Source organism: Pseudoliparis swirei, chromosome 1 (assembly GCF_029220125.1).
Source record: "Pseudoliparis swirei isolate HS2019 ecotype Mariana Trench chromosome 1, NWPU_hadal_v1, whole genome shotgun sequence".
Taxonomy (NCBI): domain Eukaryota; kingdom Metazoa; phylum Chordata; class Actinopteri; order Perciformes; family Liparidae; genus Pseudoliparis; species Pseudoliparis swirei.
In genome coordinates, this window is record NC_079388.1 from 11,735,222 (window position 1) to 11,760,399 (window position 25,178).

General features: G+C 40.4%; 1 protein-coding gene across 2 annotated transcripts in view; it reads left to right on the forward strand.

Moving 5' to 3' along the window:
* The window catches only part of vps50 (VPS50 EARP/GARPII complex subunit), an 87,572-nt gene extending 65,467 nt beyond the window's left edge, over positions 1–22,105 (forward strand). For both annotated transcript variants that reach the window (XM_056418565.1, XM_056418574.1), the window contains 6 exons: positions 8,688–8,836; positions 12,339–12,435; positions 13,085–13,243; positions 16,770–16,891; positions 19,752–19,941; positions 20,788–22,105. In XM_056418565.1, coding sequence (XP_056274540.1) covers positions 8,688–8,836; positions 12,339–12,435; positions 13,085–13,243; positions 16,770–16,891; positions 19,752–19,941; positions 20,788–20,907 — 837 coding nt within the window. In that variant the 3' untranslated portion in view covers positions 20,908–22,105. The remainder of the gene's footprint in view (positions 1–8,687; positions 8,837–12,338; positions 12,436–13,084; positions 13,244–16,769; positions 16,892–19,751; positions 19,942–20,787) is intronic.
* Positions 22,106–25,178: the final 3,073 nt, after the last annotated feature.

The window sequence follows — 25,178 nt, forward strand, 5'->3', positions numbered from 1 at the left end:
ACCAACAACAGACGTATTGGAAGCTCATTCTGCGCATGCGTTAAATGCGCACATTTTTTAAAACTAATTAATCCTGTAATTTAATCATAACGCGTAAACGCGTTATTTTTCACAGCAATAATTCAAAGCTTTGCTCTTATCTGTTTTCAAATCCCTCCCTGGAGGATCATTCGTATACGTTTCCTGTTCAATGGGAATTCCGAGGCTTTATTTCTAATCATTACACACGTGTAGATAAGCTCCCTGGCTTTAATGCTTTATGTCTTCATGCTTAACAATTCTGTTGGTCCACATTGGGAAACTATTTTGGCAGATATACCTCAATTCCCTTTCGCCTGTCCACACTATACAAAAGCCCTGAATGACATTGAAGTTGATGTGAGCACTCTGAGGCAAGCTGTTCCTGCTCAACTCCTGGATGTTAGCAAAGCTGACAGAATCAAGTGGAAATTATTCCCAAAGGCTTTGGGGTGGTGCTCCTCTCCAAAGTTCCTTATCAAACGTTGCTCCTGCTTTTGAATACATGCAGTGGCAGTGAAATGTCTCCTGTGGCGCTGATATTCCCATTTGTTTTTCTCTTTTGGCATGAATGGGTTTCAATATCTTTTCATATAGAAAGTCTCTCTGAAAGGTGCCATTAACGCCACATGCTGATTCACTCTTGTGTATTGTACCAGTCACAGTTGTTGATTATCAATGAAGTGTTATTAGTGGCTGACGGTAAGGACACAAACACTCCAGAGGGAACAACGAGTTCAAGATAACAGTTTGACCTTAACAGAAGCTCATGGATGCAGAAAGAAAGGAAGAGGTTTCTGTTAGCTCTGTGAGGCAAATTTGTAATTTGTGAGAATGGGCTAAACAAAATACACTGAATTGAATTGAATTGTTCAGAAATGGAACGGAAACTAAAATAAGCTTCTTTTGTATCAAGACGGAGGCATTTGGTTTTCAATCATGGCTTCTTTTCAGGAATAATAACATTGAAGGCCGACTTTGTGTCATGTGTATTGAGTGTGTGTCAAGTGAATTATGCTTAAATAAAACAGAGCATAGTCCAAAAAAGTGATAATGAAAGAACATTCTGGATCTGTTGATGTGATTCATGTGTTTTCCAACATGTGTCTTCTTTTCTTGAAATATAGAATCTTCTTAGGTTTGCATATTTCCTTATTTTCTTAAACATGTTGTAAATCCTAATTGTAACATTTCTTTGTTGATAATTTAACTCCTTGTGTCACGTACACCAAAGAATGATGTCAGCTTGGAGCGTTTAGAATCGGTGTGTGATTGCTGATGTGAATTACTTTCGTATGCTTAGGGCAAAGGTCCTAAAATGATTAATTAACTTCACTTCTGTCAAAGCGCCAGACATAATTCAGGGCTCCAGACTAACTTTTTTTTTACTAGGAGCACAGTGGCCCCTAACTTAAAATTTTAGGGGCGCAAGCAGAAAATGTAGGGGCGCACACAGGGTTTTTCCTGGGTCAAAATGGGTCTTCGGTGCTCCCCAAAAAAAATGTTTGCGCGCTATGCGCGCACCGTCTATTCGTGCAGGTCGAGCTGTTGAGTGAGTGATCAGCAGCTGGCCGCTCTGTCCATTCACGCACATTCAGTTGCGTATTGATCAGACAAGAAGACACGCTTATCAACTCCAGTGTTTCCCCTACCATTATAACAGGGTGAAATCTCCACCCGCCACTCTGTAATTTTCGTAATTGCCTTCATGAACTGCAAAACATTCACAACAGAGAACTCTTCAGAAGTTACTGTATTGAGTTTAAACATATTTTAAGAGAAAACATACCTTGAGCATGTGCATTTTGCACTTCGATGTGGCCAATCAAAACATTTGTTGGTTTCTAGAGATGCACCGATCAGGTTTTTGGTGCCGATCACCAATCACTGAAATCAGTATCTGCCGATCACCGATAATACCGATCACCGAAATCAGTATCTGCCGATCCGATAATACCGATCACGGTGTCGATTGAAGCATTCTATTTATTGTGTAGCATTATTGCCTAGGACTATGAGGAAATACATATATAAAGCAACTCAAACATTAAAGAAATTACCGATTTCTTTAAACATTTAGAACTTTTACTTTGAAAAATGTCCTAATTGATACATTAAAATTGTTTGATTGCTATTGTAGGGGATTTCAGATATGTATGGAACACATCTGCATTATTCATTTCCTGGAACTCTTGGGGAAATCTATATACAGGACTTTTCTTAACCCTTGTGTTGCCTTAGGGTCATTTTGACCCGAATCAATATTACACCCTCCCACCGCCTTAGGATTAATTTGACCCCATTCAATGTTTAATGTCGGTGTTCTTTCGGTAGTCAACAAACAAACATAAAGTGCCTCACACTTAAACTTGGAAAACAATATTAATTCTAATAATTTTATGGAGGTTTTAATTGCTGGCGTCAAATTGAACCCAAAGGGTAAAATATGTTAGTAAATATAAAGGTAACAGGAGGGTGAAACATTGAATCGGGTCAAAATGACCCAAAGGCGGGGGAGGGTGTAATATTGATTCGGGTCAAAATGACCCTAAGGCAACACAAGGGTTAACATACAAAAGACTGACACATTTTTATAAACTCTTCCTTGGTCCAATAAAAATGTTTTAATGTTAGCATAATTCAAGCAAAATCTCAGAAACGATCTCTAAAGATACAAAATCAGTTAATTGTTTACTTTTATATGTTCGTGTATGATTTGTCGACATCTTATTTTGAAAAACGGATGTTGTTTCACGTGGTTCTTTCCGCTAACTTTGCAAAACCGGATGTTGTCACTTAAATCCTTCCGCTAACTTTATCAAAATCCTCGCGCGCTCCCGATCGAATGCGTTTACCGTGAGCATCAGTCTATAGGGCAGACATGTGAGTGTCGGCTGAGTTGACCCAGAGATTCAACTCGGGGGACGGGGACGCCGCTCGGTGGTGAGGATCCCCTCGTGGACCTCTCACTCTGCGGCCCTCGCCCTCGTTGTGTCTCCGCTGCGGTGCGCCTCTTTTCACACATTAGCCCCCCCCCCGCTCTCACACAGGCCAGCCTTCTTCTTCGGTTTTCGTCTCCTTTCTTCTTCTGGAGTTAATGTCGGTTAGCAAACCAGTCATTCAGGCATTACCGCTAACTATAGTGGGCTGAAGTGTAGAACAAGTTTGTAAGCAACAAAAATAGAAAGCAAAAAAAAGAAATCTGCTAATTTACTGGTCGCGCATGCGCGAGTTGATGAAAAATTTACTCGCACTGTCTAATTTTAGGCGCAAAATGCGACCATTTGGTCGCAGTCTGGAGCCCTGTAATTAAGAAATGGCGAGCTCACAAAAAGTATTATTCTTCTCCTGGAGTCCTGCTTTTTGGCCCCCAGTTTGTGATATCAATTCAGATTATACTGAGGACTCACACACCCACGCACATATTGGCTCATTATCTGCTGCTTAGCCATGAAATCAAAGCACTGATGGCTAGCCTAGCAGGAAGTCTAAATGACTGTAATTCAATAATTAATTGATCTATTAGCCAAGCTCTGACAAGTTCAAGACACAAATTAAATGCACTTGTTTTGTAAAAGGATTAGTAAACGTTCATCTTTAAAGAGAGAAACACCGTTTCATTATATTTGACAGTGCTGTCATTTTGTTTCAACTTCTCATGTGCTGAGCATTTGTTTGACTCTTTAATATTTTCTGTCATGACTTTTGTCTCAAACAAACAATTTAAATTCGGGCGTAATTGCTTCAGGTGGGTTTGCATGTGAAACTATGATTATTGTGTCATCAGTGAAGACCTCCTGCCTGCGTCCTGATTAAATAATGCACGTAACTATGTTGATAACTCCCAAACTGTGAGATGAAAATCTCTAATCAAACGTCAGTCTGCTCCAGTACCTTAGGTTAATTGAAAAGAGCTTGTTAAAGAAAGCATTTTGAATGAGTCTGTTTTGGAAACATGAGGAGAATATGGATTACATTTCAACCACATTGTTTTCGGAATGTACTGTAATGGATATTTTTCCGCCCCGCTTTCAGCCGGTTTCAGTGGGCTGGTTCTCGTGTGAGTAACTTCATTCAGGATCTGTTCTCAGTGGGCTGCTTCCTGTTCCTTTGTGTTGAACAAACTACACTGCAGTGCTCCCGCCTCGCAAGGTCGCACACCTCGATTATTACCCGCAAGGCTTGAAATGTAATTTTGGCCTGACTTGTTGATGTGGCTGTTGGTCTTTAGAGTAAGTAGTTGTTTAATACGACGTGCTACTCATACCATATCAGTTATGTGATGTGGAAGCAGCCACAAAGTAGATTCTATTCTGAAAATATTCTAAGTTTCCGTACTCTATTCCTTCTCTTATTGTTCGCCAAGGCTCGTTACACTGTAGAGTGATTATTTCTTTTGTTTCGACAAAGGTCCCTCAGAGCCTCAGGTTCTCATTAAACTCGGTCCGTAGTTGATGACAGTTTACATCAGTGCACTCAGGTGATCGTCTTCACAGTGACAAATGAAAACAGGCATATTTTCCTTTCCATAACCTGCCAGAGTGATATATAGTTGTACATAAATAAAGCTGAGAATTTTTTTTGTAAAATTCCTTTGAATCTGCTGAGTGACGAGTGTGTGCTCCGACTATCAGAGACTCCTCCGGGAAAAGCAACGGATGCCATTTGAGAGCATTTCATTGTGGAACTGTTTTAACATGCTTGGGAGCACATGATGTGTTTGTTTTTTTCACAGAGGAAATAATTCATATGATTGTGATAATAAAGTCAATGCAGCGTCTCATAACCGCTTATACTGGATTCATGTTGACTTTGTTTTTGCCCAAACTTTGATTTATTTTCTTCCATTTTTATTTTATTTTCGTGAACAGGAAACTATAAATAGTCAATCGATATAATCTGTCACATGCTAATGACTAGAATTTCAACTTGTTAATTTTAAACTAGATATTTAGCATGGTTGCAGGTTGTGTATGAAAGATTCAATGTGTGACGTTTACTCGTTCACTTTCTAGGACTGCAAATACGATTATTTGCACTATCCTCCTCCCCCCCATCCCTGGGCTTTTTGGGGAGATTTTTCTTCACATCTTTTGATTTGAAAAAATGCCTCTCACTCCTTCCCAGAGCACAAGGTGTCCAACGCCCAGCGATATTCAGTTTATATATAAAGCAGAGCAAAGAAGCAAATCCTCTCACTTGAGGAAGCAAAACCAGAGAATGTTTAGCATTTTGTTCATCAATTTCGCTTGAAAAAAGTGAATCAATTATTAAAATTGTTGCCCATTATACTACACTATACCATATTATACTCAATAGCCCCATATAGATACTATACAGACTTTTTAAGATGTTGTATGCTGCCCCCACAGAACAACATTCATCCGCCTGTGTTGGCTAGGTAACACTAAATACTACACTTCACTATAAAAAAGCCATACTTCTCTCAAGAGAATAGCAGAGAAACTCCTTGAAACACATTAGCAGCTGCAGAATGTAAATCAACTGACGTATGACCTCTTCACTATAAGTCTTTCTATATGGAAAGATCTGCCTCGTCCACAATTCATTTTTGACTTCGATCACAGACATTTAATTTGAACAATATGGCATTCTTTTACACGTACTCGGCAACGTATTAGACCGATGGTTATGAATGACTTCAGCGAGAAGTAAACTGTCATTTTAATCGAGTGTCTTCTTAAAAGTTAGCAGTCACCTTTGAGGACCTTGAAATAAAAACGATAAAAATCCTTTTTCTGATAAAAAGGAGGATTTCAGCAGCTTCATTTTGTTGCATATCTGCCAACAAACACAAAGATAACAATGATCCATAACTGCCACAGGATTAAGAAAACAGTTAAGAAAAGAAGTTTCATCGCTCATTTGAAGGAATTCATTGAAATTCATGGGAAGAAATGAGCTTCCTCACCTCAGTATCACTTACATTTATTTGCAGATTCAAAGTCAGACGCATTCAAATTGTTCCATTATATTACCATGACTTGGTAGATGTTTGGGGATCTGATGAGATGGTGCATGTTTATTTAAAATGAAATCATTTTCAGGGTCATGGAAGGGCAACAACAATGGGAAGTTATGTTTCTGCCTTTCCATAATGTAAAGTTTGCCATTTTGAGCATATAATTATCGTAGATGAAGCATTAAATAAACATGAAGAAAGCACTGAAGGCGGACGCTGTACCGGGTGCATGTCACCCCAAACACAAATATAAAATCCTGTTGAGGTACCAAAGCTTGGTGCTGGGGTTGGAAAATAATCCCAAATGCGTGGTTATCGTTTGTTTATTTTCTTTCTTTTTTGTAACACCTTCTGTATTCAGCTTCGTCTTTACCTGAAGAATCCCTGCAGAGTTACATACTGGCAAATAAACCCGTCACTCTTTTAGAAGATTTATTTTCCTTTTTTGCACAAAGTGTTTGTGCTGCAGGGAAAGGTCAAGCCTCATGTGGAGAGATAAAAAAAAGACAGAAATAGACTTTGCTGTAGCGTCAGACTAATGCAACCAACGTGACATTTATTTGGTTGATTTCAAAATATATATATATCGGTGACCTTATATTAAGCCAATTATTAAAGTGTAATGTTAATTCCTGGGAGCACACTGCAATGTTAGGAAGAGTAAAAAGATTGAAGATTTAAAAGAAAAGAATTATGTCATCACAACTATTTCTTTAACCGTCAAGCAACCATGTACATAGAAATCGTAATAAAACTCATAACTCTTGCTTTCTTCCCCGGAGTGCATTGTTTCATGTCCCCAGCAGAAAGAGAAAAGAGAAGCGTTTGGAGTACGAGTGCAGGTTCATGTTCGGTCACAGGTTTGAATCCACTCTTGTAATATGTCGAGTGTAGCATTTATTTTAAAACTACTGATACGTCACCCATACCAATGACGGACACCGACTGCTGCTGCTCAAGCTTTTATCGTGGTGCAAATGATAAATCACAATTGAAAGTGGGTACTGATGGCCTTTCTGCATTAACTCCATAACCACTGCCCTGATAGTCATTTAGTGTATTCAAAGATAGTAAAACATGTGACTGGAGAAAATGGATGAACTTAATTGGAAAGTTGCCGAATACAATTAATTAATTCATGAAACGTGTTAGAGGCTTCAAAGGATAGTATTGCTACTCAGAACAAAACTTTCTCTCTCAGAATAAATACATTTTCGGCTGTACAAAGTTCACGGTGTGGATATGAAGCTGTGCTGTGAATGCTCTTGATATCTCATTAATTGAGTAACTCTTTTATAATTCACTTATTATTTAAGGCTTGTAATATTCAGTGTCTTATATCAGTCACTTTTCTGGCTTTTAAATAAGTAAGTCGTCGATATTAGCATTAGATTCCCAAAGCTCTAAAAGTAACCCAGCAAGGGTTAATCTAAATGTGATGACGTATGATTCCAGAATGATAATGTTCTTTGCGACATTGATTTGATGGAATGCAGAGATAACTCTGAGGTTGTGGAAAGGTTGCAGTTGACTCACATCAAACCATAAATCTGCGTAGCTGCGTCATGTGCATGTTTGTTCTGTGTGCTGCGCTGTCTTGTCTTCTTTAAGTGAACATATTGCTGTCAGAGAATCATCAGATGACATTCTTAAAGCTGTGCACATCACTGCCTGTTTTACATCACTGCTTTGTCTTCAGCACAGCTTTGACCTCCCTTTTGTTCTGCTTTTAACCATTTATTTGCATGTAAAGCTTTAATGTACACACTGTTAGTCTGCGCTTTGTGCAACCGCAGTAATACAAGTTGATCCACCAGTTGTCTGGAATAATGGTGCTTGTACACACTATTGGACCCAGATTGCAAAGTATGTACGTGGTCATATGGCACAGTATTTATAGCTCCCTTTCCTTTATTACCTGTGTGATTGCTATTGATTCCTCCGATGCGTTTTCAGAGGGCTTTGCAGCTCCATGCCGTGTGGTTCATCATGGCTTTATATCAAATGGTACAGCCTAACCTCCTGTATGGAATCTCAATGGCTTAATATGCAGATATAGATTATTGTGATTGATGGGAATTGTGATTTAGGTTGAAATCTTTTTTTGAATCATTTCAATTGTTTAAAAAAATGAAGGGATAAAGGGGTTTCTGGATGAGAGGTGTGGGGGAATATATCAAAAGGAAGATGAATGCTTGCTGTTGAGGAGTGTTCGGTCAGCAGAATTTCCGAGTGTGTGTGCTTTGGATGTAACCGAGTTCCACAAGGTTGATTGAATTTCAGATTATACTTACCAGCATACATATACATTTGGTCTTCATTTTTGCAAGTGAACCGCCATCTGTGATGCCAGGTTCACTGTCAAAGTAACAGTTAATTAACATGCTCTTCCTCAGAAGAAACCAGAACAGATTAACAGTAATGGTTACAAATCATTTACATTATTTCTCAGCATTTTATCCAATGCTAACTTGGTTCCCTGATTATTGCACATGTCAATTCTGTTTCTAGGTTATTACGATAACTAGACTTTCAGTGGAAATTCGATAGCTTGCAGGCAGCCCGAACAATTAGGCTGAGAAGTTGAACCATTTATTGCTTCATTCACAAGTTATAAAGTGTCTCTTTGTGCTATGGGAACTGAAATGGCAAAAATCTGATAAATATACATGTTTATTTCTTCCAGGAGGCAGTGGGGGAGAATGTACCCGTCCACAGTGCAGCAGAGGACAGAAAGGAGAAGGTGCCGAGCCCCCATCTCAGCCAACTGGTGGTGCTCACCAACAGTGGGACTCTTTATGGACTCGCTCAGAGAGTGGTGGCCACTGAGTCTCTGTGAGTACGCGCTGCACAACACTCCAGTAAACCATGCAACAAACGCATGATTTCAAATTACATAATGCAGTTACGCTCTGAGACAGCACACAGCATTATTGGTCGTGATCACTCTGGTATGGCGGAGAAGGTAATGACTGCTGGTTTCATGTCATTACGTGTGTGTCCAGGCCGTGTGACGCAACTTGTCAGTTATTTTCATCAAAGCGCTTTCTCTTTTTAAGTTAAAGCAGCTGATTATAAAGCCACCCATCAATAATTGGCATCACCTAAAAAGATTATTGAAGTAGAAAGAGAGGCAGAGAGCCTTCTTTTACCCCTACTTAGAATTAGTGCTCTCCCTATAACCTGCCATGGGTTTGTTTGACTCTTGCAATCAGTGGCTTATTATTTTCCCCTCTTGCTCCACCTCTGTTTGTCGGTCTATTACACACTCATACATAATACGGTTGAACTATTGTCCGTGCAACAACTCGTGGACCCTGAGAAGTCTGCAGTGAACAAGTGCTTTATAATGCAAGTCTGTAAACAAAGGGCTCAGATGACACCGCTGCAGAAGTGCTGAATGGGCTCACACAGCTTTTCATGTATCGGAGGCAGCCAACAATCTCAGAAGAATAAGGAAAGTAAAAGTGCAGAGGTGAAGAAATGTCTTTCTTGGGTAGAGTATGAAAGGAAAAGGTCCCCTGGTGTGAAAGGATTTAGGCTTATTCTGGGCAGAACAAAAAAGTCAGTATGAAAAAGTCTTATTTAAAAAGGCAGCTAACCGTATTGTGAGCATCTGGCATCTTAAGTACGGTATGTGCCATTTTAAACCGTGGACAGACCAATGAACAGAAAGTAAAGATAAGAGCTCGGTCAGTTGCCCAGCTTGTGGTTGTTCAGGGGTCCTACGAGTGGGATCAGATACGTGTGAACTGCAGGGTGCCCAGACTCGCATGTTCCCGAGGTAAAATTGACTTCTCCAGTGCATTTAACACCATCCAGCCACTGCTGCTGAGTGAGAAGCTGCGGGTGGTCGGTGTGGACGCGTCCACCATCTCCTGGATCACTGACTACCTCACAGGCAGACCACAGTTTGTCAGAATGGGCCGTGTGCTGTCTGGAGGTCAGTGATGTTGGAGCCCCACAGGGAACTGTTCTGTCTCCCTTCCTCTTCACCCTGTACACCACTGACTTCCAGTACAACACGGAGTCATGCCATCTGCAGAAGTACTCTGATGACTCTGCAGTGGTCGGGTGTATTAGGGATGGACGGGAGGAGGAGTACAGGGCAGTGGTGAGTGACTTTGTAAAGTGGGCCGATGAGAACCACCTCCGGCTGAACGTGGCCAAGACCAGAGAGATGGTGGTGGACTTCAGGAGGCGACAGCTCCTCCACCTCTGAGTGTCCTGGGAGTGGGCGTGGACATGGTGGAGGAGTACCAGTAACTGGGCGTCTCCATCGACAGCCGAGTGGACTGGAAGGCCATCGTCAACACTGTGTACAAGAAGGGATGAGTCGACTCTTTTTCCTGAGAAAGCTTGATCCTTCAACGTGTGCAGCAAGATGCTGGAGTTATTCTACCAGTCGGTTGTGGCCAGTGTGCTGCACTTTGCCATTGTCTGCTGGGGAGCAGCATCGAGCCGGTGACACCAGCCGTCTCAACAAACTGGTTAGGAAGGCTGGCTCCATCATCGGCTGCCAGCTGGAGCACCTGGAACAGGTGGTGGAGAGGAGGACGTTGAAGAAACTTGTGTCCATATTGGACAACCCGGACCACCCTCTCCACCACCTCCTACAGGGACAGAGGAGGACTTTCTCCAGACGTCTCCTCACGCTCCGCTGCCACAAGGACAGATACAGGAGAACATTCCTGCCGACGGCTATGAGGCTCTACAACAGATCACCTCTTGCCAGATCCTAGTGCAATAACTACAATAATAACTTCATATCCACACTATGTTGATCTGCACTTCACACATTTCATTTATTTACACTACACACATACACACATTTCATTTACACTACACACATACACACACTTTGCATTTTGCATACTGTCTATATTTAATATTTTTATATTGAATTTAATTTGTCATTAGTATTGTGTATTGTGTATGCATATATGTTGTATATATACATATATATTTTATTTTATATTTTACTTTGTATACTTCTATATCTTTCATCCCTGTTTTTTATGTTATATTTTATTTTTTATTCTTTTGTGTTTAGTTTATTGGTGCTGCTACTGTGACAACAAATTTCCCCTTGGGGATTAATAAAGTATATATCTATCTATCTCTATCTAAAACACGAGCTGTTCCAGCAAACCGTAATCCGATTGTCTCTGTCCCATGAAGAGAATAAGTATCTACAGTGCTCATTTATGGGGTACTGACCGTGTTTAATGAAGTGCTTTCGGATTCAGCGTTAACCAGACGCTACTTATTTTTTATTATTGCTTTAAATATAAAGATTTGTGTTGTTACTCGTAAAGAAAGAAGAAGGAAAATGAGCTTCTGATGACACGTCAGAATACATTTTTACTTGTATTCTTTTTTTAAATTACGTTTCATTGATTTTCACAGTTTTTCATCCCAGCAGGGAAGAGGAGTCACACATGTCTCAGGGCAATTACAGTTTGAAATTTAAAACCTCATTCCAGAACCTACCCACTCCACCCACCCCACCTACCCAATGTAGGGTTATTACTCGTATTCTTTCAAACATATATCCCACCCTTTTAAAAGAAACACACATTTTCTGGTTGGTATAAATTCTGAAACAATCCCGTGGCTCAGATTGCGTATCAGTTCATAAAGGCACAGGCGGATAGATGTTCAGGGTGAACTTGGTTCAAGGGGCAGGATGTGGAGGCTCAAGTCTCTCAAATGGCGCCGTTCAATCCGTTGTGTTGTTGTAGCTCTAATGAAATCTCTGTGTGAAGCGCGCTCGACTCATTAACCTCCGGACTCCAAACTCTTTCGATTTTCAATTACCGGTAGTGTAAAACTATAAGACCATCGATCAGCGTGAGCCAGAAAGTCGTTGTTTAGTCACAGTGGAATATGGGGTTGTTATTTCTGTCCTCATTGATTTTCTTCACTTAGTCACAGTATTTTTATGTTTATGTTGTGACAACACTGGAGTCTGTTAAGCTTAAGTATTTATCACATTACATTGTAATGATCACAGGAAATACATTAAGTTGCTGCAAATAATTCCACTCAGAAGTGCAACATCAGGTTAGCATCAGCAAAGGGAAGCAGACATAACATTTGTACAGCAATAGTCGCGTTGATGAGCATTTCTTAACTAATCATACCATCTTATTAATAGGTAAATAAATTACAGGTCCTCAAATCCAAATGAAATCAAAAGTAATATCAGCTTTAGTTCTGTCATTCTTGCGAAAACAACTCGAACTAATTTTCTTTTTCATGTGCCTGAACATTTTTCAACCCGCATTATTACACCGCTGCATCAAATGAAATGTCTTTCTGTTTTTCCGCTCAGTGTGTTTCTGGCCGAACAGTTTGAATCCCTCCAGTCCCACCTGGACACGATGATGCCTGCAGCGAAGAAGCCCTTCCTGCAACAGTTTTATTCCCAGGTATACCTTCACCTGATCTCTAAAGTATGTGAAATTGCAATAATTGTAAATCATGTCGTCACTGATCATGTCGACTACAGCGAACCAGTCCCTTTTTATTTTGACCTTTTATCATGTTTCTGATGCTATTTTATTCTCGTATGATGAATAATACTATCATACAATACTAAGAGACACGCATCTTTTAACTCATTGTGCATTCATTAAAACATAGTGCAACATATGCATAGTGTCTTGATTTGATAATCGCAAAAAAAAAAAAGAATATTCCAGTTAAATGTACTCTTATTTTTAGGAATCACCCTTTTCTATGCTAAGATAATTGGCCATGTAACTGCATCCCAGCGCTGATTGGTGTTCTTATTCAACAAAAGAGACAATAGTCTATCACTCATGACCTCGCTGGCACCTTCCCCGTCTTTATTTATCTTTTGTCCACTTGACATTTTAAACTTTTTAAGTCTAATTTCCCAAAAACAGCAAATGAATGTCATGTCCTATAATTTAACTCTTGGAATTGATGATGATTGAAGCAAAATCAAAGAGACCTTCTCTTCGTGTTTGCCTCGTGAGGGGTTTGATGCACACATAACACTCACAAACATGTTGAATATAACGGAGTTGCGCGTCTTCTCCCTCCTTCTCCCAGACGGTGTCTACCGCCAGTGAACTTCGGAAACCAATTTACTGGATTGTTGCAGCGAAGGCCATCGACTACGAACAAATGTTGCTCCTGATGTCTGGCGTGAAATGGGACATTAGGGAGATAATGTCGCAGCATAATGTGTATGTGGACGTCCTGTTGCAGGTAATGTTACACAAGAAATGCGTGGTTGACTTTTGATGTGGTATTTGATGTTCTATCAAAAGGACAAGAGCCAAATCCTTTATTTATTTGTTTAGTTTGTCACTTGGGGGAATTGGAATATCTGTATATGTGGCATGATCATGTTTTAAAAGGGTCATGGCAAACATGTCGGGCAAATATTGGTTAATTTACACCTTTGGCAGACATGGAGTAACCAACCAATGTACCTTCAATATTCACTCTCTCTTTAGCTCCTATTTTGGTCCCAGCAACTCCATGAGGAAAATATCTGAATCTTTCAACAAGGAGACCAGTAGTATTTTGGATCATCATTCATATTCATATATTCATATCATCATTCCACTTAGTTTAGTTGCTGACTCTGTCTGGCATGTGGCGCACAGCCAGCTGAACGGTGATGAGTGAGCAGGAAAGTTGCTTTTTGGAAAAACAAATCAAGGAGCTGATGAACCCCTAAAACATGAACGTGAATCAGTTCATACTTATCTTATCATCTGTTATTATAATTGACCCGTTTCACATTAGTCATTTTATCTGTTAATATTACCATTCTGATTAGTCACAGTGCATTTCCATCCCTTTTGTGCGTTGAGATTATGTTCAAAGACAGGAATAGAGACTTAATGGAAACGTTTTTTTCTCGCATTTCATGGAGATAATTTCCAACACATTAAGATTGCTGCATAATGTTTGCCTCAAACACTCTTTGTAGGCTGAATATGAGTGATGACACTAAAACGACTGGTATCCTTTTTGAAATATTTGATTTTTGTTGTAGTGTATTATTTATTGAGTAAAAGTTCTGAATTGTCTGAATGTTTATTCGTCTTTCTCAAACTAATGCAGCCCTCTCAGTGTCTGGCGCTATCTACAAAACGAGAAGTAGAACACAGCTGTGATAGATTTACTTTGATCGAGCTGGGATTTTCCTCACGATGTTTTTGTTGTACTTGAGAAATACAATCTGGGTTTAGCCTTTTAACATCTGTTCCATTTACATAAAGTATAATTCTGTATTCCACTTCAATTCAAGAACTGTTCTTGAGTTTAAATTAATTCAGGTACTTTGATTATGTCTTCTTTGGGATGGGTTGAATAATTCAACACATGGCGGGGGAGCTGTTGAGAGTTGAATGCAGATCTCATTTTAGTTCCTGACGTAGTTTTGGAATTGGACTTTTTCCACAAAATCTGCGCCTTTGTCCATGCTGCCCACTTCCCATTATAAATGTTGCATGAGGTGTAAGGACACACACCACTGGTTCTCTCACCTCTGACGTTCAGAGACTCAAAGGTCTGAGTGACTCTCTGCAGACTGAAATCCGGAACAGACGAGCACCGAACCAAGACCAATCCCCATACATGCATCAGCGCGTCTTCGAAAGCTCTTGATGGAATAACAGCTCATCACAGAGATGTTGTTGAAATAGATGGATAAATATATACACATTTAATCACGGTTTAGTCATCTGCTCAATCTCACCTTTTGAATACCTGAATGGCTCGAAGATCTTTGGCTCTGCCGCACTTAATTGGAACTAATGAGCGAATAAACATAAGAGCTAAAGTCTCAGTGCCACTGGCCTGGTTTTAATGCCTAAAGGTGTCGAAGTGTCCAGCTGATGCACTCGCACGGTGCACATTACACCTCGTGTATGTACTTTCCTCATCAGGTGCTAATAGCCCTCGCTGCCAACTTGTCAGACGCTCGAATGCATAGACACCGTGATGAGCATTGATTGAAAAGGGTGCGCTACATTTTGTTCAACTGCATACGGAAGAATATTTTATTCATGAATTCCGGTTGATCACTAGCGTTCAACAATGGGAGTGATTTGCATATAAAGTGGCGAGGAAAACGACAGCCGCAGAATGACTTCATTGACAAAAGCCAGAAAGCATTGTGGAGCTGTTTGTGAATGAATAACACTTCATCCTGGGATGCAAAATTAATGCCAGTTATTATGTGCATACAAATTCAGCCTCATTTTTTTATATAAATGATACAGTTTAAATGAAGGAGAAATTAGAAAACCACATACTCCTGAGACATAGCCATCATATTTAAGCAACTGCAATTTGTTCCCTGTAAATGGCAACGTAATATCATAATTATGTGATCACGTCCATAATGGAACATTTCAGAGGTCAGTGAGTGCACAACATGTGTTTGGCATCACTCTACCCCGTGTTGTGTTTCTGGCAACAAACGAGAAGCATCACCACATGGGAGCTGTTGGCCAGAACTGTGTCGGACATCTTTGTGTCTTCTGAGATATTTCCCTTGTTTCTTTGTGTAGAAACAAAGAACATTTGGAGGCCTGTTGTAACTATGAATCGGTAAACCAGACATTTCAAAGAGTTTCATGAATGTGTTATTAATATATACGCGCGTTGAATACTAAATACATATATTATTTTCATTGCCTATCATCAGTAAAGCTATCAGAATGTTTGTAGGCTACAAGTATCTTTCCCAGAGGAACATTCAGCTACCTTCATGTGACTCAAAGGAGTCCTGAAGATATAAATGTTTAATTAAAAAAATGCAGCTAATTTATTAATTCAATGTATTAATTCGTTGATACCAGTTTTTGAGTTATAACAAGATATGAATTTTAAAAAGCCCCACGGCCTGACTGTGTGAGCCTTCATGCACATCAACATGTTCATGACTCCGTCCAGTTGCGATGCTTCCAAAGCAGGTACAGTGCTCAGCAGCGCGCACATTATTGTATTCTTTTTACGCATTATTTATGGTTGGTGGATTCATACTTCCTGTCCCGATCTGCTCAGTTCTTCAGATGTTGTGTTCATCAGTTCAGACAAAATAATTCGATATGCTTAGCGAAGGTAGTAAATACAGCAGACATACTGTAGGCTGGGGAAATATGATTTATCCTTGATTGATTGAATGTAATTATACATACAGAAAAAAATTGCTTCATAAATTAAAAGATTAATCAAGCCCCTAATGCGGTTTAGTCTTTATAGACTGTAAATAATGATGTTGTGCAGTACACAGCATGAGGCCGTTTCATAACACTTCTCTGAGGTGGCTTTGAAGAGCTGCTGTTGGCTGAGAGTCAGAGGGAAAACATGTGTGTTGCAACTTGCTGTTGATAAATACTTTTATTTTGTTTATGACTTCCAGCTGGGAAACCATATTAGTACTAATAAATGTATTGTACAGTACATAGCTTTGTGCTTGTTTAATGCACCTTGCACAAGCTAATAACATGTATTATCTTACAATAATATTGATGTCTTTATATTACAAGTTTTATATAATCCGACACATGTTTACATACAAGTTTGGATTAGATTAGATTTATTTTTTGTTTCATTTCAAAAGTGTAAAAATAAGTTTTTTTTACCAATATGATACATGATATAAATCTGTTATCCGATTTCGGACATCATTTATTTTTGCTCCTTTTTATTCCACTTCTACTCAACTCTTGAAGGCGTTTGTTCACCTGTGCTTTCTCCTCTACCTTTCCAGGAGTTTGAGCAATTTAACAAGCGCTTGCAGGATGTTTCCAGACATGTGCGCATCCCGCTGCCTGTGTCCAACTTGCTGTGGGAGCACTGCATCCGCCTGGCCAACAGGACGCTGGTCGAGGGGTAAGACCAACGGGCTGTTTGTGCAGTCTGCCGTCACTCTGGGGAACTTTCAGCCAAAGCTCTTTTGTGTCACTATGAATTATTGTTAAAACCTCTGTAGAAAAACACAGTTTAATATTTTCCATCTTTGTCAGTGTCTCAGAGGAGCAGTTTGACACTTCAATTAGACAATGTACTAAGTTTTATATTTATTCGTAAAAGAACAAATTGAAGTTTAAATCAAGTTCTGTATGTGCATTAATATCAAAATTAAATATCTGATGAAAAGACAATTGACCTGATATCGCTTAGTGATTGGACAGCTGTGTTGCCATGAAGAGCATTTATTAGCATTCAGAGGCTTGGAGTGGAGCCCCCCCCCCCCCTAACATAACCGCAGCATGACGGCTCCTCTACACTTTGTGGACTTCTATTTATTCCCTCTAGCTCTTGGAGAGCTAGAGCACAATGCAGACGACAGTTTGTCCTCCGTTGATGTTGTTGAGCCAGGCTTTCCCACACAAATATAACAGCCGTTTCTATATCATCTATATCTAACATCAACACATGTGCCAACCCAAGTTGGAGTTGAGTCGGACAGAAACAAATTCAAATTCAGGGTAAACATCCTTCATGCTAAGTACCCGTTTGTAGTTCTTACCTGAATACATGGATTTATTTATGATTTAATAATAATACAGGATAGTAAAAGCCTCAGTCAGCAGTACGGTGTTTGTCTCTTCAATCTTTATTTGGGAAATATCAGCAGCTATTCCAAAAGCAATTGAATGTTATTCAAGTTGGACGGACATCGTGCAGCAGGGAGGAAATAAATGTGCACAAAACACAAAGATCGCTCAACCCCCATTGTTGCATTTTGTATTCTCTCCCCCCCCGAAGTGTCGATGTTTACAGAAGCAATAATGTAACCAGGGGACATTTTAAATCCATTGTCGGGTGTTGTTATGAATTGCTTTAAAATGTCTCTTTCCCCTCATACCGTTGTAACTGGAGTCCCTGAGCTTATATTCACTTAACCAAGCAGCATGTGTCAGTCATTGCATTGCAGTGATAATGACCGAGGAGAAGTGGAATTTATCTCTCTTCTTTAACTCGACCTTTGTATATCCCTCGGTTTGAACATATGCACATCATAAATTCGAAAAATATTTCCAAAGCATGTAGTGAAGCACCATAAAGACCAGGGGAAATGACCTACACTACATCAGAAAACCTGGAGTAACCCCCAAAGAAAACAACTCTAAATTCCTTCTGCCACCTTCACTCCTCGTGCGAGTCAGACTTCTCGTCTGATTCAGCATGCATCAGGGAATTGCATGACACGGCCCACTCACACAAACCGTAAAATGCTCTTGACACATCCCTTGTAATGCATTTCACCACTTGAAAACTCCCCGAAAACACTGAGTCAGACCAGCTCGATGGTGACGAAGCAAGTCGGTAACAGCTGACAATTATCAGGAGGTTACACACACTTTATTTGAAACTAATGGTGCATTACGACTGCAATGCGCAGCACATTTAAGCTGGTTTTGTAGATTTCCGCCGTCTGCCTGATCCGACCAGTATATTCCTTCCACACATGCACATCTGCCACTCCTCTGGCACACCTTAGTATTCATATTTGTTTGTTTGTACACGGACTCGCTCCGCCTGTTCCTCTGTCCGGCGCTCGTCTCCCCTTAGAATCTCTGAGCTGAGGCTCAAACACTCAGCGGCAAACTTTGCTCCAGAGTGAGAGAGAGAGCGAGGATGGCAGCGAGAGGTGATGAGAGAGAGAGAGAGCGAGAGAGCGAGAGAGAGAGAGAGAGGGGGTGAGGCAGAAAATGGATAGAGAAAAGCTGCAGTAGAGCAAACCTGCCTGTGTGGTGTGTTAATGTACTAATGTCACAGACACTGACCTGCCAACAGTCCGCTCGGCCAAACACCTGAAACACACACACACACTAAAATAGTATATGTACTCAAGCCCTCACACACATCTGTGTGGAACAACCTGACTATATAATTAATATAAGACGAATGCAGAGACAGACACAAGGACTCATGTCACCATAACCCCTTTGCAGCCGTATATGTAATGGGATTGTGGCCTTTCAATACATACACACTGCATTTAAAAGTCTTAAAATGTAAGATAATGAGTTAACTTTAGATTATTGAGAACCTTTTATTTGAGTTTGAGTTGATTCGATCATAAACAGAAATATAACCTGCTTGTCCCAATATTCCCGAAACAAGATACAAACTAAAAGAAGAAAAGCAAAGAAAAAGAGACAAAAAATATAAAATGAAAAAACTATGAATAACATGCTGATTAAACAAGATGATGTGCACCTAATTTAAGCATTTAAAAAACACACAAGTCAATGTAGACTGCTCTAATACAGACTTTAATGTGGGACATGCAGATTTCATTATTCCTTATACAAATATTAATAACATTGATGCATTATTTCCATTACTACATTTTAAAACTGTTCCCAGCTTTAATGAGTTCTGAGCGCTCCCACAACTTAAATGTGTCTTTGTTTACTTTGCTGCTGAAGCTTTAACAGTAATTTCATTTGAATTCAAACTGTGATAGAAATTGTCAAGCTGAAACGCATCTTCAGACATTTTTTAATGCATAAGAAGTTCACAGTAGGGAGCTCTAGAGTTTAAAAAACATTTCCTCACAACTTTCTCGTCAATATCCAGGCACAAACAAGTTTGCTAGAAATTGAGAAAAAGGACATCTGATCAACACTTGTGACTTTCATGAATCAAAAGAAAAATGTCACTTGCTTTAGCTCTCGAGTCATTTCCTACCGCCACCTGAATACTGTGAGCAATGCTAATCTCCTCTTTTCTCCTCTAGCTACGCCAATGTGAAGAAGTGCAGCAATGAGGGCCGGGCCCTGATGCAGCTGGACTTCCAACAGTTCCTCATGAAGCTGGAGAAGCTGACCGACCTGCGACCCATTCCCGATAAAGAGTTTGTTGAGATCTACATCAAAGCCTATTACCTCACTGAGAATGACATGGAGCAGTTCATCAAGAATCACAGGGTGAGACGGCAAAGATGGTGGATGGAGGCTTGTAGCGTTCGCTCCTTTGCAACACTTCATATAAGTTCAAGGTGCAGTGTGGAGGATTTGGCGACATCCAGCTGTGAGGTTGCAGATTGCAACGGCAACGAACCGAAAGAGTTGCACGCATGTAGGAGCACTCGGGTCGACGGGCCCTATCGACAGCAAGTGCTTGTTTAGTTTGTGCTGAGCTACAGTAGAAACATGGCTTTTGGCTCCGTGAAGAGAACTGATATAAACGGCTCATGCTAAGGTGATGATGCACTAAAAAAACATTTCTACGAATAGATCCTCCTAAATGCGACACACTGTTACTTTACGTTGTGGCTTTGTTTTCCTACAAAATGTGAAACCCTGCATGTCTCTGAAAGCCTCATGCTAACTGGCATTTAGCCTCATGCTAACAGGCATTTAGCCTCATGCTAACAGGCATTTAGCCTCAGGCTAACAGGCATTTAGCCTCATGCTAACTGGCATTTAGCCTCATGCTAACAGGCATTTAGCCTCATGCTAACTGGCATTTAGCCTCATGCTAACTGCCATTTAGCCTCATGCTAACAGGTATTTAGCCTCAGGCTAACAGGCATTTAGCCTCATGCTAACAGGCATTTAGCCTCATGCTAACAGGCATTTAGCCTCATGCTAACTGGCATTTAGCCTCATGCTAACAGGGATTTAGCCTCAGGCTAACATGCATTTAGCCTCATGCTAACTGGCATTTAGCCTCATGCTAACTGGCATTTAGCCTCATGCTAACTGGCATTTAGCCTCACGCTAACAGGCACCGTGTCTTTTTTTGCTCACACGTTTTTGTTTCCTGTGCAGGAGTACTCCATGAAGCAGCTCGCCAACTTGGTGAACGTTTGTCTGGGTTCACATATAAACAAGAAGGCTCGCCAGAAACTCCTGGCGGCCATCGATGACATTGACAGACCCAAGAGATAGTTTGCTGAACGGAGCGGATCCTGAACGCATCAACCAGCCACAGACGGACACTCCAGGAGAGGAACTCCCAGCGTTGAATGTTTTCATCTTCTGTTTGGGGCAACCGTGTTGCGGTGTGTTCGTCACGCTGCACAGCACTCACAGAAGTCAAGCTCGCCTACACAGCAACGCTCAAATGTTCGCCAAATGCTCGTTGCCTCTTAGTTTCCAGCCCTGATGGCCAAACACCTTCACTCTCCAGCACGGCGCAGGTACTCTGTGCTTTCAGTGGACGTACCATCATGCATGCCCTTCTATATTTTCAGTTAACCGCTGAAGTTCTTTCCGGCAAATTGTCTGCCGCCCCATGAATGTCAATCTCTTCAATGACAATAGGACCACACAGTGTGAAGTGAAGCGTCACCATATGGCATTCCATCCGTTTTCACCAAGTGCTGAATATCTGATACAACCATGATCATGAGTTGCTAAATTTGATAGTTTAGTCATGTTGTAAAGATTTGTGATGAATCCAAAGTGCAGACCCAATAGGAGTCTATCGTAGTAATAAACTATCGAATATAAAGCTTGATTGAATGTTCCCCCTCTGATGGAGATACAGTAAATCAGGGTTATTGTTCACTTTGATCATTCATTATTGGTGATTATTTTTGCTGAATCTTATTTCCCTTCAGGGTATTTGTTGTGTGTGATTTGATTCTCTGCTTCTTTGTTTTGTTTGTTTTGACTGAGTAACATAAATCTAATATAATAATGATTCTGAAAATAATATAAATTGCTGTAATGAGCGTTACTAGAGTAAATCTGCACTCGCTGCTTTCCTCCAAAGCTTTACGACTCCCCTGCTCCAGTCATCTCTATTATTTTAACTTGAGGGCAGATAGATTTACTGTCAGGGGGAGGCGGGGCTAACAGTTTTTGATATGGCTACACATTTTCTTTGCAACTATTCCAAGAAAAATGTGCGTAAAAGTGAATGTTTTGAACGTCTGTATTTATTTCTTGCTTTGTGTCTCGTTTGAGTTTTTATATGACATTTGTTGGATGTGTATTTTGTCATTTATCAACTGAAGCTAATACAAATATTTAAACATCTTGCCATGGTTCTCGTACACTATAGTGAAAATCAGTAATTGGTGTTCGAGCTGTAGGTTGAAGCAAAAATGATTCTGACATAATAAACACGCTAACAATGGACCATTAATGCTCAGTGTCATTAATAAGCTCCATATTCATATCCAACCTTTAAAATGTGCTGCAGCAGTTTCAAAAGAGTCCGTCGTCCATCAGGATGCGAGTGTTACCGTCCAGCGGTGCTGCCGTCCATCCTAATGATGCTCCTCTCCTCCAGGAGCAGGACGCTGCCAGGTCACGTCCTGTGGCTCCGCTGCCTCCCTGTTCCGGAGCAGCTTTCAAGGATTCATTACAACTCTGATCACTCACTATAATCACTATAATACGACTTTTCTACTATGTGGTCAAGCTTAATCTATTCTTCCTCAAGTGGATTACCATCCACACGGAGGAGCAAAATAACCTCATTTGTCACGTACACATTTTCTTTTAATCATCAGATAAACCTGGACCAAACTAATCAAAGATCTTCAACTGAGTTTGAATCTGGGCTCCTGCGTGGATCTAGTGCCACTTTTTGTCGCAGAGCTTTCTTCCCCCGTCCACCACTTCATTCATGACCTTCATGACCTTCACCGCTGTCCTTGCCCGACACATGTGGCTGCCATGCTGGATTGTCCCCCTCCTGTGATGCCGTGGCCGCGTTACCCTTTCAGATAAAGGACCAGGCGCTCTTTGCCCCTGGGGTTTTGCCCTTCTGCCAAATTTCTTGAGCCAAATTCACATAAATCCCTCTCACTGACATACATGGCCTCTATTCTGCTGATGTGCATTCATACACATGTAACGGGGAACAATTACTGGCAGTGCCAGTTACTAATGTTTACTTTGCATGATGATGCAACAGTGGAAGAGCAGAGAGTCAAAGTCTTAGGCAACCAGAGGAGATGCTGACGACGTGCCGGTTGGACATGAAAGAGAAACTTGATACTTGAGAATGAGATGACCAGATGAATTCAGATCATGAATTCTCCAGAAAAGTTCTAGTTCAGTGAATGCTGCTCAAATGTATAACCACCTTCATCATCCAGGACAACACGTTTGATATGTTCTCAGGAATAGGACAGTCTCTGTTAATCACTTATCTTTAATCACCTGATTAAAAGTCTCCCGAAAGTTTTTTGTTTGTTAGGCTACTTACTAAAGGAGAAATGAATGCCATCAGTATCGGTGTGTATCGGCAGCCTCTCCTTTTGCTTTTATGGGCTGCAGTAGTCTATTGTTTATACACCACTGTATACTCCTAACCTTCTATTATTCTAATGGATGTGTTGGACTGATTAAGTTCACTGGATTAATATCGCATCTTGTGCCCACCGTGGTGTCCTACACTTTATTTATTATTGGTCCACAAGTGTCTGAGTTTTGTCTCCATTCTGGTCCATTAGTGAGACTAGACTGACTACGTTTGTTGTATAATTATTTAGTTGATAAACATGCTGCAAAGTGACATAAAATGTCTATCTTTATTCCACTAACATTGACTTTCAATGCAATTCAAGCCTAAAGATGTCCCTTAATTTAACCGTACATGTCCCTCGCCACCAAAATTATTATTAAGTACATTTTACAGTATTTTTTACTCTAGTAAAATATTCTAGCACTGCTTCAAAGTTTTAGTCTATATCGACATTAGCTGTACATGGCTCTTTTATTCCGTATACTTGTTCTGCTTGCTATAGCCCAACATACAATTATATCAGGTTAATTGCAAAAATGGGCTTTTTTTAGTCTCAGGAAATGTATGTATATAACTTGTAGAATGCATGGAAGGGGTCATTTATTCATTTAAAGCCATTCAATAACATATGTTATATTTCACTATGTAATGCACAGAATGCCAGTGTGTCCCTTCATAGTGACTGTTATTCCGCTTTGAAGCAGCTAATTGAATGTCAGCCTCGGCTGCATGAACTTTCACGACCGCCCTCTGAGGATCTTGTTCCACCAGTCGCTGCTAATTTGTTGCTTGACTTGCTGTGCTTGAGCGGAAAATGATGTTGTGACTGGTCGTAAACATGAGCGGCGCGAGAAAACCGTTCAAGAAACCCCAGCGCTCCTTTGACAGCAGAGGAAGGGGCGGGCTACTCAAAGTCCAAGGTTGGCTGTCCGCTAAAGTATCGGCAAATACAATAGGGATGTTTTATGGATGGATACAGGAAAAATAAACAAGACGTGATGACTGTTATTATTTTAAAGGTTGGATATAAACGGTGTGTTCATGTTCTTCCCATGTCAGCGGGGTTTCCCCCCACAGTCCAAACACTCACCATTTGAATGTCATTGTGTACAACGACAACGACAACTGCATTCTGTTGTACGCCCCTGTGTTGCACAACGACAACAAATGATCCTTGAATCCCACTTCTTCACGCCTTTAAACTTTAAACATTGGTGTCCTGAGGCCTCTTTTCAAAACACAGAATATATATTAGATTTTAATACTCTTGGATCGGCATAATTTCCTGATGACAAATGACTCACATACTCTACTGTATGCCTAATATGTGAGCTATGGATGTAATTTCACGGGTCTCACCCTCTCGTGTCTTCTCTTCCACAACACTGCAAACAACACCGACGGTTGAGTTGTGAGACGGATCACAAATGAGAGACTTTGTATTCCATCCGCAACAGAATCTTACAAAATCTAATGGTGTTTACGGTTTAGTCATGGATCCACAATATGTAAATATGTCATGTGTATTCCAATGCATCGTTGACTTAAAGTATAAAGTAAAAGGGCCGTGTTATCTTTGCCCTCTCCTCAGAGCTATTTACAAGTTTGAGATGTATTGTGAAGATAAATCAATACACATTATGGGTCAATATTGACAATCTGCAGGGTTGACCATATTCATAATAAGACAGAGAAACATTGTGTGATTAAGATTAAGATCTTTGACCTGAAGGTTGAAACACACAGACGCAGCATGACTGCACGTTTAAATGAGATTAGCAGTCCTTTTTGATCCTGAGCTCGGAGTCAAAGACACAACAATAATGTTTATCCACGTACTGTAATCACATTTTTGCCCTCAGGTAACTTACCAGAACGGAGCACAACGAACTGTAATGTCACCGCAAAAGGTCACGAATGTTGTACCCGATTAGATTCTGTCTCTGATGGCTGAAAT